At 43.6% G+C, this 13392-nt stretch overlaps 1 protein-coding gene across 1 annotated transcript; it reads left to right on the top strand.

Moving 5' to 3' along the window:
* Positions 1-6019: 6019 nt before the first annotated feature.
* LOC148535225 (uncharacterized) lies at positions 6020-12708 on the top strand. Its single transcript, XM_088464412.1, has 2 exons — positions 6020-9806; positions 10602-12708. Exons 1-2 carry the CDS (start codon positions 9485-9487, stop codon positions 10943-10945), a joined length of 666 nt encoding a protein of 221 aa, XP_088320538.1. The 5' UTR covers positions 6020-9484; the 3' UTR covers positions 10946-12708.
* Positions 12709-13392: the final 684 nt, after the last annotated feature.

The raw sequence follows: 13392 nt of genomic DNA, 5'->3' as shown, positions 1-13392 counted from the left end.
AGTGTTTGACTGCAGTGTATAAGGTTGTGCATACAAGTGTAGATATACTGAAATATGTATGTTTTCAATACAGTGTAATTGAAGGTGCACATATCTCCTGTACATAAGGCAGCCAATCAAAAGACTACTTGCCCTGCCCCCAATTCATCAGTATAGCAGCAGCCATTGTAGAGGTGGAGTTAGAGAGCGCTAAGTCTGAGGATTATGCCTGGACTCCCGTGCTTGAGTGCCCCCTGTGCCTTAGGTGCCGCCTGTGTCTCATTGTCCATTATCTGGCACTGTTCATGAGTATGTTGTCGTTACGTTTATAAAAGACAATACAGAGGTCAGGTTTATTGGGCTCTCATTCAGAACTCAGCCAACTTGAAACTAGATAATTTGTGTATTGTAGTTTAACACAACTGTCCGTGCTCAACGACAAGCTCCTGTTACTTTAAACAGAGTTTGTCTTTAAACCTGTAAAAGCCAACTTTTAGTTTGAAATATACAGTTGCATTTTAGTTACTGCTTGTAAACCATATTATAATTGCATTTCAATGATTAATGTAACAGATCTTAAATTAGGTGACATGGCTATCATAGCATTTTCACCATCCAAAATCAAATGGCCCAGGACAGCAGATAGTAAGAGCCCTATTGCTCCCTCCCATGCGTAGACACCCTCTCATGCAGCCCTCAACTCTACCTTTCCCACCATCTAGTACCCACCCCATGCCTCACACTCTGACCCTCTACAAGTTCCTTAGGAATATCATGAACAGTTCTTTGCATCCATATAAATCTTCAATCAAAAATCTGGCCTGCTGGTGAACATTTTAAAATTTGATTTGGTCTAATAGAAACAGCAGGTAACCCACCTCTTTATTCAATAGTTACGTATTGAGAAAGAAACTTTAATTGAACTTGCACATTTGTACACTGTTTCTTGCAATGACAAGAGAAGAAGACTCTTAATTGGGGCACTCTTTTTATATATGTAAAATTAAATGATGACATTTTTAAAATATAACTTTTTACTCCACTTTTAAAATATAAATCAGGGTGTAGTAGGTTTATAAATATTGTTAGCTAAAATTCATTGGTATTAGCATATAGTACCATAGTGTTCACTCTAGCTCCGGCGGCAGGCAGGGTGCCGGAGCTAGAGAGGGCAACTTTGTGCGCTCGGGCGAAAAGGGGCGTGTCCATAAAAAGGGGCGTGTCTATAAGACGCGTCCCCTTTTTCATCATACTTGGGGGCATGCCCGGCACTTACGGACATGCCGGGCAGCCCCCAAGCGCTGCAGACAGGGAGAACAGATGCCGGGCGCATGCACATTTCTCCACCCGCGGGACACTGCGTCCCGTGGGTGAAGACTGCACCCGCAGCCTGTGAGGGCAGGGTGCTTTTTGCCCTCCTTCTGGAGGGCAGGGTGCCGCACCCTGCTAAAACAGCCTAGCGGGAATGCTAGTACCAGTGTAAGGTGAAAATATGAAGATAAATCTTGGCTACGTTAATGGTATTTAGCATAAATTGCTTTATGTAAAGGCCGAGAAAACTACCGGTCACAGATAGGTGAAACAAGATAAATGTAATTAGTGAATTTATCACTTTACCACTGACCACAAAAAAGATGGTTATCATTTTTACCACCAGGATTTATCACATCTCCAGATGCAAACACATTGTCATTTAACACAATATTAATGACATTTTTGCAATGACAAAAATATTCCACCACGGTATATAAATAGAGCAGGACCCTCTATGAAGAATTAATTGTCACTGGGTGACACCAAACCCAGGATGACAGCAGAAACAGAAAGGCACTCAGTGTTTTACTTTCCTATACAGTCCACAATACACTGCCAGCATCTCTACTACTATGTCTATGGACATGGCAATACTATTAGAATGTTTGGGATGCAATTATATCAAGTAAACTGAAAAATGTTTCCCTATGTGTGACTGATGTGGATCACAATATATACCGTATATACTCGAGTAAAAGTCGACCTGAATATAAGCCGAGGTACCTAATTTTACCACAAAAAAGTGGGAAAACTTATTGACTCGAGTATAAGCCTAGGGTGGGAAATGCAGCAGCCACTGGTAGCAATCGCCCCCCCCCCCCCCCGGTACTGCCCCCAGTAGTAATCCCCCCTGGTAGTAATATATCCCCCAACGGCCCCCCCCCCCGGTAGTGCCCCCAGTAGTAATATATCCCCCCCCCCCGGTAGTGACACCCAGTAGTAATATATCCCCCCCTGGTAGTGCCCCCAGTAGTAATATCCCCCCCTGGTAGTGCCCCCAGTAGTAGCCCCCCCAGTAGAGAGAGACGTAATAAAAATAAAAAAAAACACTTACCTGATACCCCGCTCCTAGTCCCGACGCTGCTACCGGCTCCTCTGGCCACTTTGCACTATGGGAGTGACGTCATGACGTCTCTCCCATTACCCACTGCGGGAGCCGGAAGATGGCTCTCGCAGTGGGAGCAGCAGCACCCGATGAGAGTCTGACAGACTCTCATCAGCTGCTGATTACAACAAACACACAGCTGCCGTTGCCGGTGGCTGTGTGTTTGGCACTGTGTAGTGCTGACCGAACTCTGTCCGGTCAGCGCTACACATGCGGTGCAGCTGTGTCACAGAGACACAGTCTGCACCGCGACCCGCATGGTACGCAGCTGACTGAGGCGCCCTCCAATATGTGGTGCCCTACTCAGCTGTGTAACGGGATAACGGCCCTGGTCCTGGAGCATCACTCGGGTATAAGCCGAGGGGGGGCTTTTTCAGCACAAAAAAATGCTGAAAAACTCGGCTTATACTCGAGTATATACGGTATATGTTAGTTGATACAATTAAAAGTTATAGCCAGGTCCTTATATGAAACAATTATAATATGTTTCATTTGTTGGTTATTTTATATTTGTGTTTAATTTGACATTTAATTAATTTTCATACAGGGTCCTTCTCACATGTGTATGGATATACCTTTATAACAAAATTTTGAAACATGTATATTAAACCAATTGGCTAAAACAGTGAAACTTATATCAATCTTATTGGGGGGTTGGGTAACTACAACTGTGCTTCTTTGGATCATGGAAATGTGTCACTAGAAGTGTTACAATGGTCACCACAGCAGGGTTGTGAGAAGACGATTTGGTGCCCACTGCTAAGTGACCAAATACCAGTATTTTATTTATAGATTGTGCTATTAAATCACTTGCACCAGCACTCTGTCCACAAATAACACTGATGCCAGCATTAGTCTTCCAAAACATTGGTGCAAGAACTGTGCCTCATTGTATAAGGTGTCCCCAGCAAGATGTAGTTACTATCCTGGCGGCCCGGGTGCCGGCTCTCAGAATACCGGCGCTGGAATCCTGGCGCCAGAATCCCGGCCATAGGCATCCCGATGGTAAGTGTGAGGGGGGGGAGTTAGTGGTTAGGTTGCAGGGGGGGGGATTGGGGTTTGGCTGCAGGGTGGTTAGGGTTAGATTACGGGAAAGGTGGGCTAGGGGGAGGGTTAGGACACTTACCTAATTGGGTCGGGATTCTAACTGTCGGGATGCAGTTGTTGGTTTTCTGACTGCCAGGAACCCGTACCCAATCCTCTCAAGCAATGTGGACTCTAAAATACACCACTCAGATGCCAGGTGGTTTAGAGGGAGAATGTATCAAGCCTTGGAAATAAAGTACCAACCAATCAGCTTCTATCTCACTTTTCTAGCACAGCCTGTAAAATGACAGTAGCTGATTGGTTTAGTACTTTATCTCTCTCCAAGGCTTGATACATCTCCTAGTGAGAAATCTGACTGAAGGCATGCAATCACTGCATCCTCGTTAGCCAGCTATTGAGACTAACCGCAGCCAAACCCTGAGCTACCATCATTTTAATGCATTAAGAAAAACGTCATCCACGTTGGAAAATTGATTCCGATTCTCCAATTCTCTCTAACTGCAATGATTTCACTATTGTATCTGTACAGGCTCCTCCTATGGATGTGACCTAGGGCAGAAGTTCCTGGTCATGAAGTGTATCATGTACATTTTTGTGATATCACAAATGAAGATGTGCAATAAGGTTTGTGACGGAGGGTAATCAGTGGTCCTGCTCTGACGGACAAGATCAATACTTATTTTTATGTTTAATACAAAAAGTGTTGTTGGAGTTGCTGAGTAACATATATTGGTGCTAATTCACCTCATTAGTTGTTGCATGACACTACTATGCATACTAAGTACTTGGTCATGTTGCTAATGAAACCATTGCTAAATGTACTGTGTTAGAGAAAACATGGGGAGCGTGTAAAACAACTAGGCATTCTGTGAAGACAGCTTGCTCCCTTTAGTGGTCTAATTAGTCATTCCCTGCTTGGTCCCACATGATTCACAGCCTTGTTATATTTTCCACCTTCCAAGATGCAGTTGTAAGGCAGGTATACATTTATCTATCCATTTATTATCAGAAGTCACATGTTAAGTCTTAAATTTGTATTCATATGGATCAATCTGGTGTATTTACAGGTGACTTAATGTTGTTATTGTTTAATACATAATCACAGTATAGTCCTAGATCTGTTTGTGCCCCATTGCAACATTTTGAAGAGCCCTACAAAGCCTCTGGGGAGAGACACCCATAATAATGCCCTAGCTCACATTATGTCACTCGTTTTCCCCCTGTTCACAATATGCCACACAATGCACCCAATTCACAGTATGCAATAGTGCTCCCAGTTTACATTGGCAGGCTTATACTACACGGCCTTACGTGTTGGAGCCAGTGACTTGGCTGGCAGCCGGTCCGGACCACACAGCTACATTACAGCGGGCAGGAGCAGCGGTCCCACAACCACCTCAGCCTTTTAGGATCCTTTCATTGTGCCTGGTACCACCTGGTCCATCTACCATATTTGCTACATGCTAGTTGTTTTGCGCATATTGCCGAGTGTGCATCACAATCCATAGCTACTCTTCAATTGGATACACAGCAACTGTTGGCTACATATGCTATATTTGGATACAATGTTACATTTTAGAAGAGCGTCCCACTTATTGATTCACTTCAAACGAAGACTTTCACCTACTAGCATTGTTCTGCAATATGATACTGTTAATGTTTGGTGAGCACTCTGATCTATTATGCTTAATTTACACATGTAAATGTACACATCTAGGTATGTTTATTCTTATATTGCATTGTCTATAATTTAATTTTTTGATACTAGTTATTGCCCTGTTTTGGAGCGTCTATTGATTTACCAGTTGCAATAAACAATATTTGTATTTTATTGTGTCCCTATACCATTGCGTTTCCTGCACCACCCAATCTCCTTTTTGCTAGAACAGAGGAAGGCAACCTGTGGCACTCCAGCTGCTGTGGAATTACACCTGCCAGCATGCTCTGGCACAGTTTTCCTGCTAGGGAATGCTAAAAACATGGCAGGGCATATTGGGATGTGTAATTCCACAGCAGTTGGAGTGCCACAGTTTGCCTAACCCTGCTAGAGTCCGGACCGCAAAGAGGTCAGACTGTGTGTGTGTGTGTGTGTGTGTGTGTGTGTGTGTATAATATATATATATATATATATCTCATTTATTATAAACACACCTCCCTACCTTTGTCCTCTCTTTTGTCCTAGAGTCAGGCTAGACAGGGCTTGTAGTTTTGGGGGTTAGCAACATCTGGACCGTTGCAAAGTGAACCAGAGGATTCATAAGCTCCCTTCTTGCAGTCCCATGCACAATATGTACCATTGGGAGTACTACTTGTGGGAATGATGCCAAAACAGACTGATGAAGTGATGCTTTCCCATGGAACTTCATCATTTGATATATTGCTCAATTTCTCTATGCACTTTTAAGACAAGCGCATTATGGCAAAAAGTGTGGTGATGTTACATGCATTTGCAGGCATCACTGGACCATTTTGACCACTGTAGTTGGAGCTCCAAAGTAGTCAACAAATGACAGCTTGGAGATCCAGCTACAGTCTCTGTTCTGTTTTGCAGTCTGTTGCAGCACTTGAAACATTCCCAGGTGTACACCATGGAAGAAAACTGTTCCTAGCAAGAACAGAGTGATCACCAGGCAGTGGGCCTCTTCCAGAGATGTACGCTAATGCAATCACAGCTGTAATCTTGTACGCAGTGGATGTGCGAAAATATGCAGATGCCGATATCCGCATTGAAACACCCACCTGTACAATTGCAAATTCAAGCAACTGTGTACAAATACATAGCCACTGTCGCAGATCATTAGATTATCGGCCGTCTCAGTTGCCCTATGGTCGCATAGAATGGCTGACTAAACTGAGACGTCGGAACCACTTTATCTATGCCACTTCCCGTTACCTCTCCCAAATGGACCCTTTGAATGAAAAGTTGCTCTGAGCAACTATGGTATTGTACCTTGACGCATGTGCAGTGCAACTCAGACACATGGACGATAATTGCTGAACTGTATGAACCTTGGATTAGCGTCTCTCTTTGAATCAGGCCCAATATGTTTAGAAACTTTACTGTTATATTTTAGCTAATAGTAGCATTTACAGTACTAAGGAAAGGATTGCATCTGATACAATTAAAACCAAGTTAAACACCTTCAATTGTGCTGTTTGTTACCAAAAGCTGTCTGAGAGTAAATAAAGAATTGCACTAACTGCATTTCTAATGAACAGGGCCTGATTCAGACCCTGGCTGCGTTCGCACATAGCCTGCCGATGTTTGCAATCTGCGCATTTGTATAAGATGCAGTGCACATGCGCAAAGTAGTCCATGTAATCGGGAATCGTTTGCACCCTGTATATAGACTCCTCGCTAGGATGAGTGGCAGGATGAGCCGTTTGTGGGTGGTGACGGGGGTTGGTCGATGGAAACGGAGTGGTGGTGCGAACGCTGGCGTGTCTGCATCTGAACGCCGTTTCAGGCGTGCATAATTCAGACGCAGGGTCATAATGTCACATGGCTGAATTACACACTGAAGCACTCGTGCTTGCGGTAGGGTATGGTCAGCCACGCGTATGGGTCCGATTTTTACCGATTTGTTGAATACACTTCCTGGAGATGACGTGTATTACTAAGGGAAAGTGGGCGTCTTATGACAGGCTTGTGGGCATCTAAATACACACCGTGATCACACGCCAATACATAGTGGGCGTGCTAATGTCTTGCCGTGCGATCGCAGGATTTGCACACTTTGGCAACTGACGGCTGCGTGCGAGCGGGTCTGAATCGGGCCCAGAGGCTGATGATACTTTTTAACAAAGATTTTCCTTTCTGCAAGATTATTCTGATGCACCTATATTATCTGATGATGGCTTAGCTTCATCTTCATTAGACTCCAAACTTATTATGGGTTTTTAATGCTATCTGTTAATTCAGAGCCATAACTAGACTTTTGGGTGCCCTGTGCCAGAAAGAGCATCTTTTAAATAAGGACATAAGATAGTGCACCCAAAAAAGGGCCATGGCCTCATGGGGAAGGGCCAGGGAAGAGATAGGGGAGGCCAGGAGCTGCTGGGGATAAAAGAAGTTGAATCTACAAGTGAGAAGGAGAATAAACTGGAATCGGACAGGCTCAAACAGCGCCCACTGCCTTGCGGTGCCATGGCACAGATCGCACCACCATAGTTACGGCACTGTTAAATAATGGATATTGACCTCCAAACCACCGGATTTACAAATCAGCGATTTGGAGGGTGCTTTTAAACCTGTCGGTGATGTACATAGGGTTTCAAATGGCTTAGCATAAAACCCCATTACAAGGAACAAGAATAGTAGTATCCCTCTGTTACTTACCTGTACTTTTCTTCCACCTTGTTCTAACGTAATCCATTGGGACTTTACATAGACCTGGCACTGCCCGGTACATTAAGGCAATTCTTCCGCCAGCAAAAGGGGAAGGTATTTTGTGGATCTTACTGACCCTCTTAACCATGATGCCAAAATGGTACACTCTTCAGTGAAGTTGAAAGTGGGAGGCAGACTTCCAGAATTTCTACTAGAATAAATTTCAGCGACGAAAGTCAAGAGTTTTAGCAGTAATAAGAAATAGATATATGCTAGTGACCACCTCCAGGCAACAATTTTCAAATAATACCCCATAATAATTACAGGAAGTAACATTTTAAATTTTCTAGTTTCACTGTATTAATATAGTGGCTCCCCTGAACCCCCGCCAAACTGTCCTGTTGAAGGGTAGACAGCACTAGGACCAATTACTGGGAGATGAGCAGGTTTTAATGCCTCAGGCGGGAAAGGAGGTGGCACAACCCTCAGCTTATTTAAGAAGCCGGGACTGACTTAGTGTAGTGTGAGGGGGACTCGCTGATTGAGAGAACAGCTGCTGTGCAGCATTGGCTGGTAGCTGAGAAGGTGCCAGAGCTGTGCTTGGTGAGATTAGGCTGCGGTGGGCATTGCAGAGAAACTAGAGAATAGATTGCAGCCGTCCTATGAACAAAATAAGCTCAGAAATTGTTGGGTTTTAATTTAATGAAGCTTAGAATATATAAAAAAATATATATTTAAATATTTGATGGAAAAAAAATTTGAGTGCCACCATCCCATGTCATAGGCCCCTTTTGTAAAATTCCATCCCACCCTCCAGTGCCTAAGGATCCCCCAATAACAAAAGATACCTAGTTGCAATAACCCCCCCCCCGCCCCCTCTAGGGAAGTGATCACCATTAGCACATCTCCCCCATTTATAGGTGTCTATAGGCCTCCACTGTTTTAGTACCCCACCACCCATGTGTACTCATATATGTTTGTAAAAAAACTCCTTTACTACCCCCCCCACCACCATGGGTCAATATAAAACTTTTGTCACCCATCCCCTTACCGCTAAATGGCAAAATATTCTCCCAGCATTGCCCTCTGCCATTGCCCCCCCCCTAATGCAGAGCACACCGGAGCGTGTCAGGGCTGGGGGACTAATCATCACTGCCTCCTGCTGCTGTCTACAGAAGCAGAGATTAACATATTTGTTTTGTGGAGGACTATGTTGCTCTCTTCACACATTTGTTTTTTTAGCGCAAGCGACCCAGAGTGCCTTTTACATGGTATTCTGGGGTGCAATTTCTGGAGTGATGTTAGCAGTCATAAATTCCGATACCACTATCTGGGGCTGTAGGAGGAGAAGGATACCCTCCATAACAGACTGGAACCAAAGCAGGACGCCAAGGTCTCATGGGATGCGACCGTGTCAGCAAATGCCCATGCAACTGTACCAGGTAAGTCGGTAATAGTGAAGCACTACCTGGATCTGTGAGCTGATGATCATTGCTGCTGTCTACAAGATACAGGTACTGAATCCTCTTTTCTAGAGATAAAGTCTAACCAGCAGTACTAAAGTAATCTTGTTGGCAGCCTTCGATAAAGAGTGAATAGAACTTAATAGCCCAACCATCAGAGCTAAATGCAGCCTCTGATCTAAAGCTGTGTAAGCCTAAAGCTGGCCCCACACATGCCGATTTTTTTACCCAATTTCGACTATTTCGATGAATCGTGAGGACAAATCGTGTAAAATATGGCCAAATCGTGAAGTTCTACTCCTGATCATGATGCCGATGCGCGTCCTCACTCGTTGCACCTCACATCTTGAGATCTGGCGTGCTGTAGGCCAGATTTGCAAATCTGGGACACGATTTGATCCAAATAGTGAGGTTTTTTTTACTCATGATGTATCTCCCGATTCAGGGACTTTGGGGAATTTGACAGGACCCTGTACACGCCCAATCGCCATCATGTGCAGCATCGTGGCTACAAGAAGGAGGAAGTACGATAGAGCCTACACAGTGAAGTCTGGGTTACCAGAGTTTGGTAAGTATTGGTACTGTATTTAATGCAACCCCATTACCCACCAATGTGTGCCAGCCACTTCTAAATGCATGACCCAGCCACCGCCTGCTGTAATGAGGCGGGCAGTGGCTGGGCCATGCATTAACCTCCCACTACTCACCAATGTGTGCCACCCACCTACCCATCAATGTGTGTCAGCCACTTCTAAATGCCTGACCCAGCCGTAATGAGGCGGGCGGTGGCTGGGCCATGCATTAACCTCCCATTGCTCACCAATGTGTGCTACCCACCAATGTCACATGACACCTATAAAATAACCGCATAAAAAAATCACTCCAATTTTATAAATTGATTTAAAAAAATTTAGTTTAACAAAAAATATTAAACCATTACAACAAAATCAGTACATATATAAAATTTGTTTTTGTTGCATGATACATTAGTTTATGATGTTTGAATATACCACCCTAAACCAATGTATGTCACCAACATAAACAAATATATTGCAACCACAAATATAAAACATTACCATACATATAAATAGACACTACATCCCAGTAAAAAAAAAAACATGTTAAAATACATAGACAAACATCCCTGGAAAAAAAACATGTTAAAATACATGTAAAAACACAAAACATCCCTGGGGAAAAAACATGTTAAAATACATTTTAAAAAAACATTAAATTCCTGTAAAAATATATAAAAACAAATAAAATATACAAAAATCTTTAAAAATGTAAACCTATACATTAAAAATGTACAAAACAATTCACATTTGTGGATTATTAAAATTTTCTTTTTTTTTCCTCCTAGCAATGTCCATGGATAGTGAACGGGAGTTTGTAGAGATCCTCCAGGAAAAGGAGTGTCTATGGAGGATATCCTGTCGACAGTACCACCACAAGTTGGCAAAATTGGCAGCATTGAATGTCGTTTTGGAGTACACAAAAAGGTTAATTGCGGATGCTGACCTTAAAGCAGTACGACACAAAATACAGAACTTGCGTACTGTGTATATAAAAGAAAAACGAAAAGTAGATGACTCCAAAAGTTCCGGGTCAGGCAGTGATGACGTGTACCAGCCAACACTCTGGTACTATGACCTTATAAGTTTCATAAGTGAACAAGAGCAGTCAATGGTCCTGATGGCCGAGTGAGAGGGAGAACAGGAGGCGGCAGAAATTATTGCACTTGCGAGCGTGTCTGAATCAGACCCCTGGTTCGTTGAAATAGGCCATATACTCCTCCCTCACTCCTTTGGCACGTGCTGTTGATGTTGTTGTATTTGTTGGTGCAGACATTGATGTAAACTGGGCAATGTCCTCCAGAGCTCCTACATCTTCTGGTCTAGCTGGGACTGGTCCTCGTTGTGTAGTTTTCCTTCGCAGAAAGTTATGCAGCACACTGCATGCCATCACGACCCAATCTATCTTCTCCACACGTAGGTTTGTGGTGGTGTGGAAAATGCGGAACCGGTTGCTGAGTATTCCAAATGCATTTTCCACAATGCGCCATGCCCAGGATAGGCGATAGTTGTAGATCCTCTTCTCTCTGGTCAGGCCCCTCTGTACAAATGGCTTCATCACATGTTCATGTAATGCAAAAGCCTAGTCTGCAACAAAAACGTAATTTAGGCCGTGCTTTGTCTCGTCCAGTGATGGCAAGTGGAGGGTTTTGTTGGTGAGTCTCTGGTAGAAAGCAGTCTGTTTGAAGGACCCACCATCCGAAGCACTGCCATTCTTGCCGACATCCACAAACAAAAATTCATAGTTGGCATTCACCACTGCCATGAGAACGATGCTGAAGAAGCGTTTGTAGTTGTAGTAATATGATCCGGTGTTGGCAGGTGGGTTGATGCGGATGTGTTTTTCATCGATGGCTCCTCTGCAGTGAGGGGAATTCCAACGTTGTTCAAATTCTTCAGCGATGCTCTTCCACTCTTCCACAGTGTTAGGAATCTGGATAAATAAGTTTATAGAAAAACATGACTTTAATATTGTTTTTCTTTTTATATATAGACTCCCACCCAAGATCCTGATTTTTCCATCACGCCGGACCTAACTTTGATCGGGGACAGCGAGGTGGAAAACTTCACCACAATTACCACACCCATTGAACCAGGAGCATCATCCTCCTTGGTACCACCCCAAAAAAAAAAAAAAAAACCACAGAACAGGAGGAGTTGTTTCTACTAAAAGCAGAAAGCATCCTTCAAAAAGCCCCTGGTGATATTGACGACTTTACTACTCACATTAATAGTCAGATGAGAAAAATGGATGCGGCAACTTTTCCAAAAATTTCCATAGGCTCGTCTATGAGCTTCTCATTCGATCCCTCAAAAGTAATTTGCACAACTCCACCTATATTACTGATCCTATGCTTTAATCCCCTGCTCCAAATCCCTATGTCAGGCGCCCCCAGCCCAGTTGGAGATTACTCCCCCACCCAGCACCCCAACCACAAGCTGGACCGTTTACAATGCTCTGTGGAGTCAGAGGAGGATTTGCTGCGTTACTCTTAATTTTTTTTTTTTTTCTTCTTGTGTACTATCACCAAATTTCATCACTCCCAATAGGTGCAGGCTGTATGCTATATGGTGGTGATGACCCTAATTGGACAAGGTCACTACACACATGGCGCAAGTACAGATTGCTGGAAATCGGGGCCACAATCTGTACTTGTGCCATGTGTGTGTATTGGCCTGTTCAATCTGATGTCTGACCCACCATACAACAGGCTACCTATTGGAATTGATAAAATTTGGTGATAATACTGTTTTGTACTGTTTATACACATGTTTATGTAATATATTTAAAATTACATAGTCTACTGTTCTTGCAACACAAATGTTATGACTGCTATGCAGCACAGTTTTGTTAATGCAGCCTTATTGGCTGGGACAGTTATATAAAGAGTTAAATTGAAGGAAAAAAAATAAAAAAAAAACAAACTTTTTTTCTTTTACAAGAAGCAAATGTGTAGTGTTTTTTTTTTTTTCTTACCTTGCAATACTGGTACTGCAGCACTTTAACGATAGCCTTGCAGGTCTCTGGAATGATGACGGACTGAGGTGAGATAAGGGTCCCAAACTTCAGGTCTTCAAATTACCTTCCTGTAGCCAGGTACCTCAAGGTAGCCACCAGCCTCTCTTCAGCAGGGATTGCCCTCCGCCACCTTGTGTCTTGCCTCCAGATGTGGGGGGTCAGCATACTCAGCAACTCCTGGAAAGTGGCGTCATCCATGCGCAGGTAGTTGAAGTAGTCGTCCGGGTTATTGTCCTTGCTCTCCATCAACAGGGACATGTGAGAGCGGGTATCCCTTTGCTGCAGCCACTCTTTGGTCCAGCATGTTCTTCTCCTTCGCTGGGCCCTCTCCTGGATCAACTGGACCCCAGCTTGAGCAACCAACACTTTATACTGATAGGGATGCATCAGCACAGAATTCAGGAACAGGATAGAATGCAGTTGCACACACTTGCAGGTAGAAGATACTTTGTAAAAGCCAAATACAAAGCAGAGCACAGTAGCAATGTACAGCTTTCAGCTGGTATAAACCTAGCCTCACTAGTAGCAGAGCACAATGTGCACAGGGTTAAAATGGTGGC

The sequence above is a fragment of the Taudactylus pleione genome, unplaced genomic scaffold (assembly GCF_031769625.1).
Source record: "Taudactylus pleione unplaced genomic scaffold, aTauple2 ptg000054l, whole genome shotgun sequence".
In the NCBI taxonomy this organism is placed as follows: Eukaryota; Metazoa; Chordata; class Amphibia; order Anura; family Myobatrachidae; genus Taudactylus; species Taudactylus pleione.
Note: the sequence above shows the minus strand (reverse complement) of the source record. Positions and strands in the feature narration are given on the sequence as shown.

Bases quoted from the DNA above. Each gene is read 5' to 3' on its own strand.
- LOC148535225 (XM_088464412.1), top strand. From the start codon at position 9,485: ATGAATCGTGAGGACAAATCGTGTAAAATATGGCCAAATCGTGAAGTT. The intron at 9,807-10,601 runs GTAAGTATTGGT...TTTTCCTCCTAG, and splicing joins GTCTGGGTTACCAGAGTTTG to CAATGTCCATGGATAGTGAA.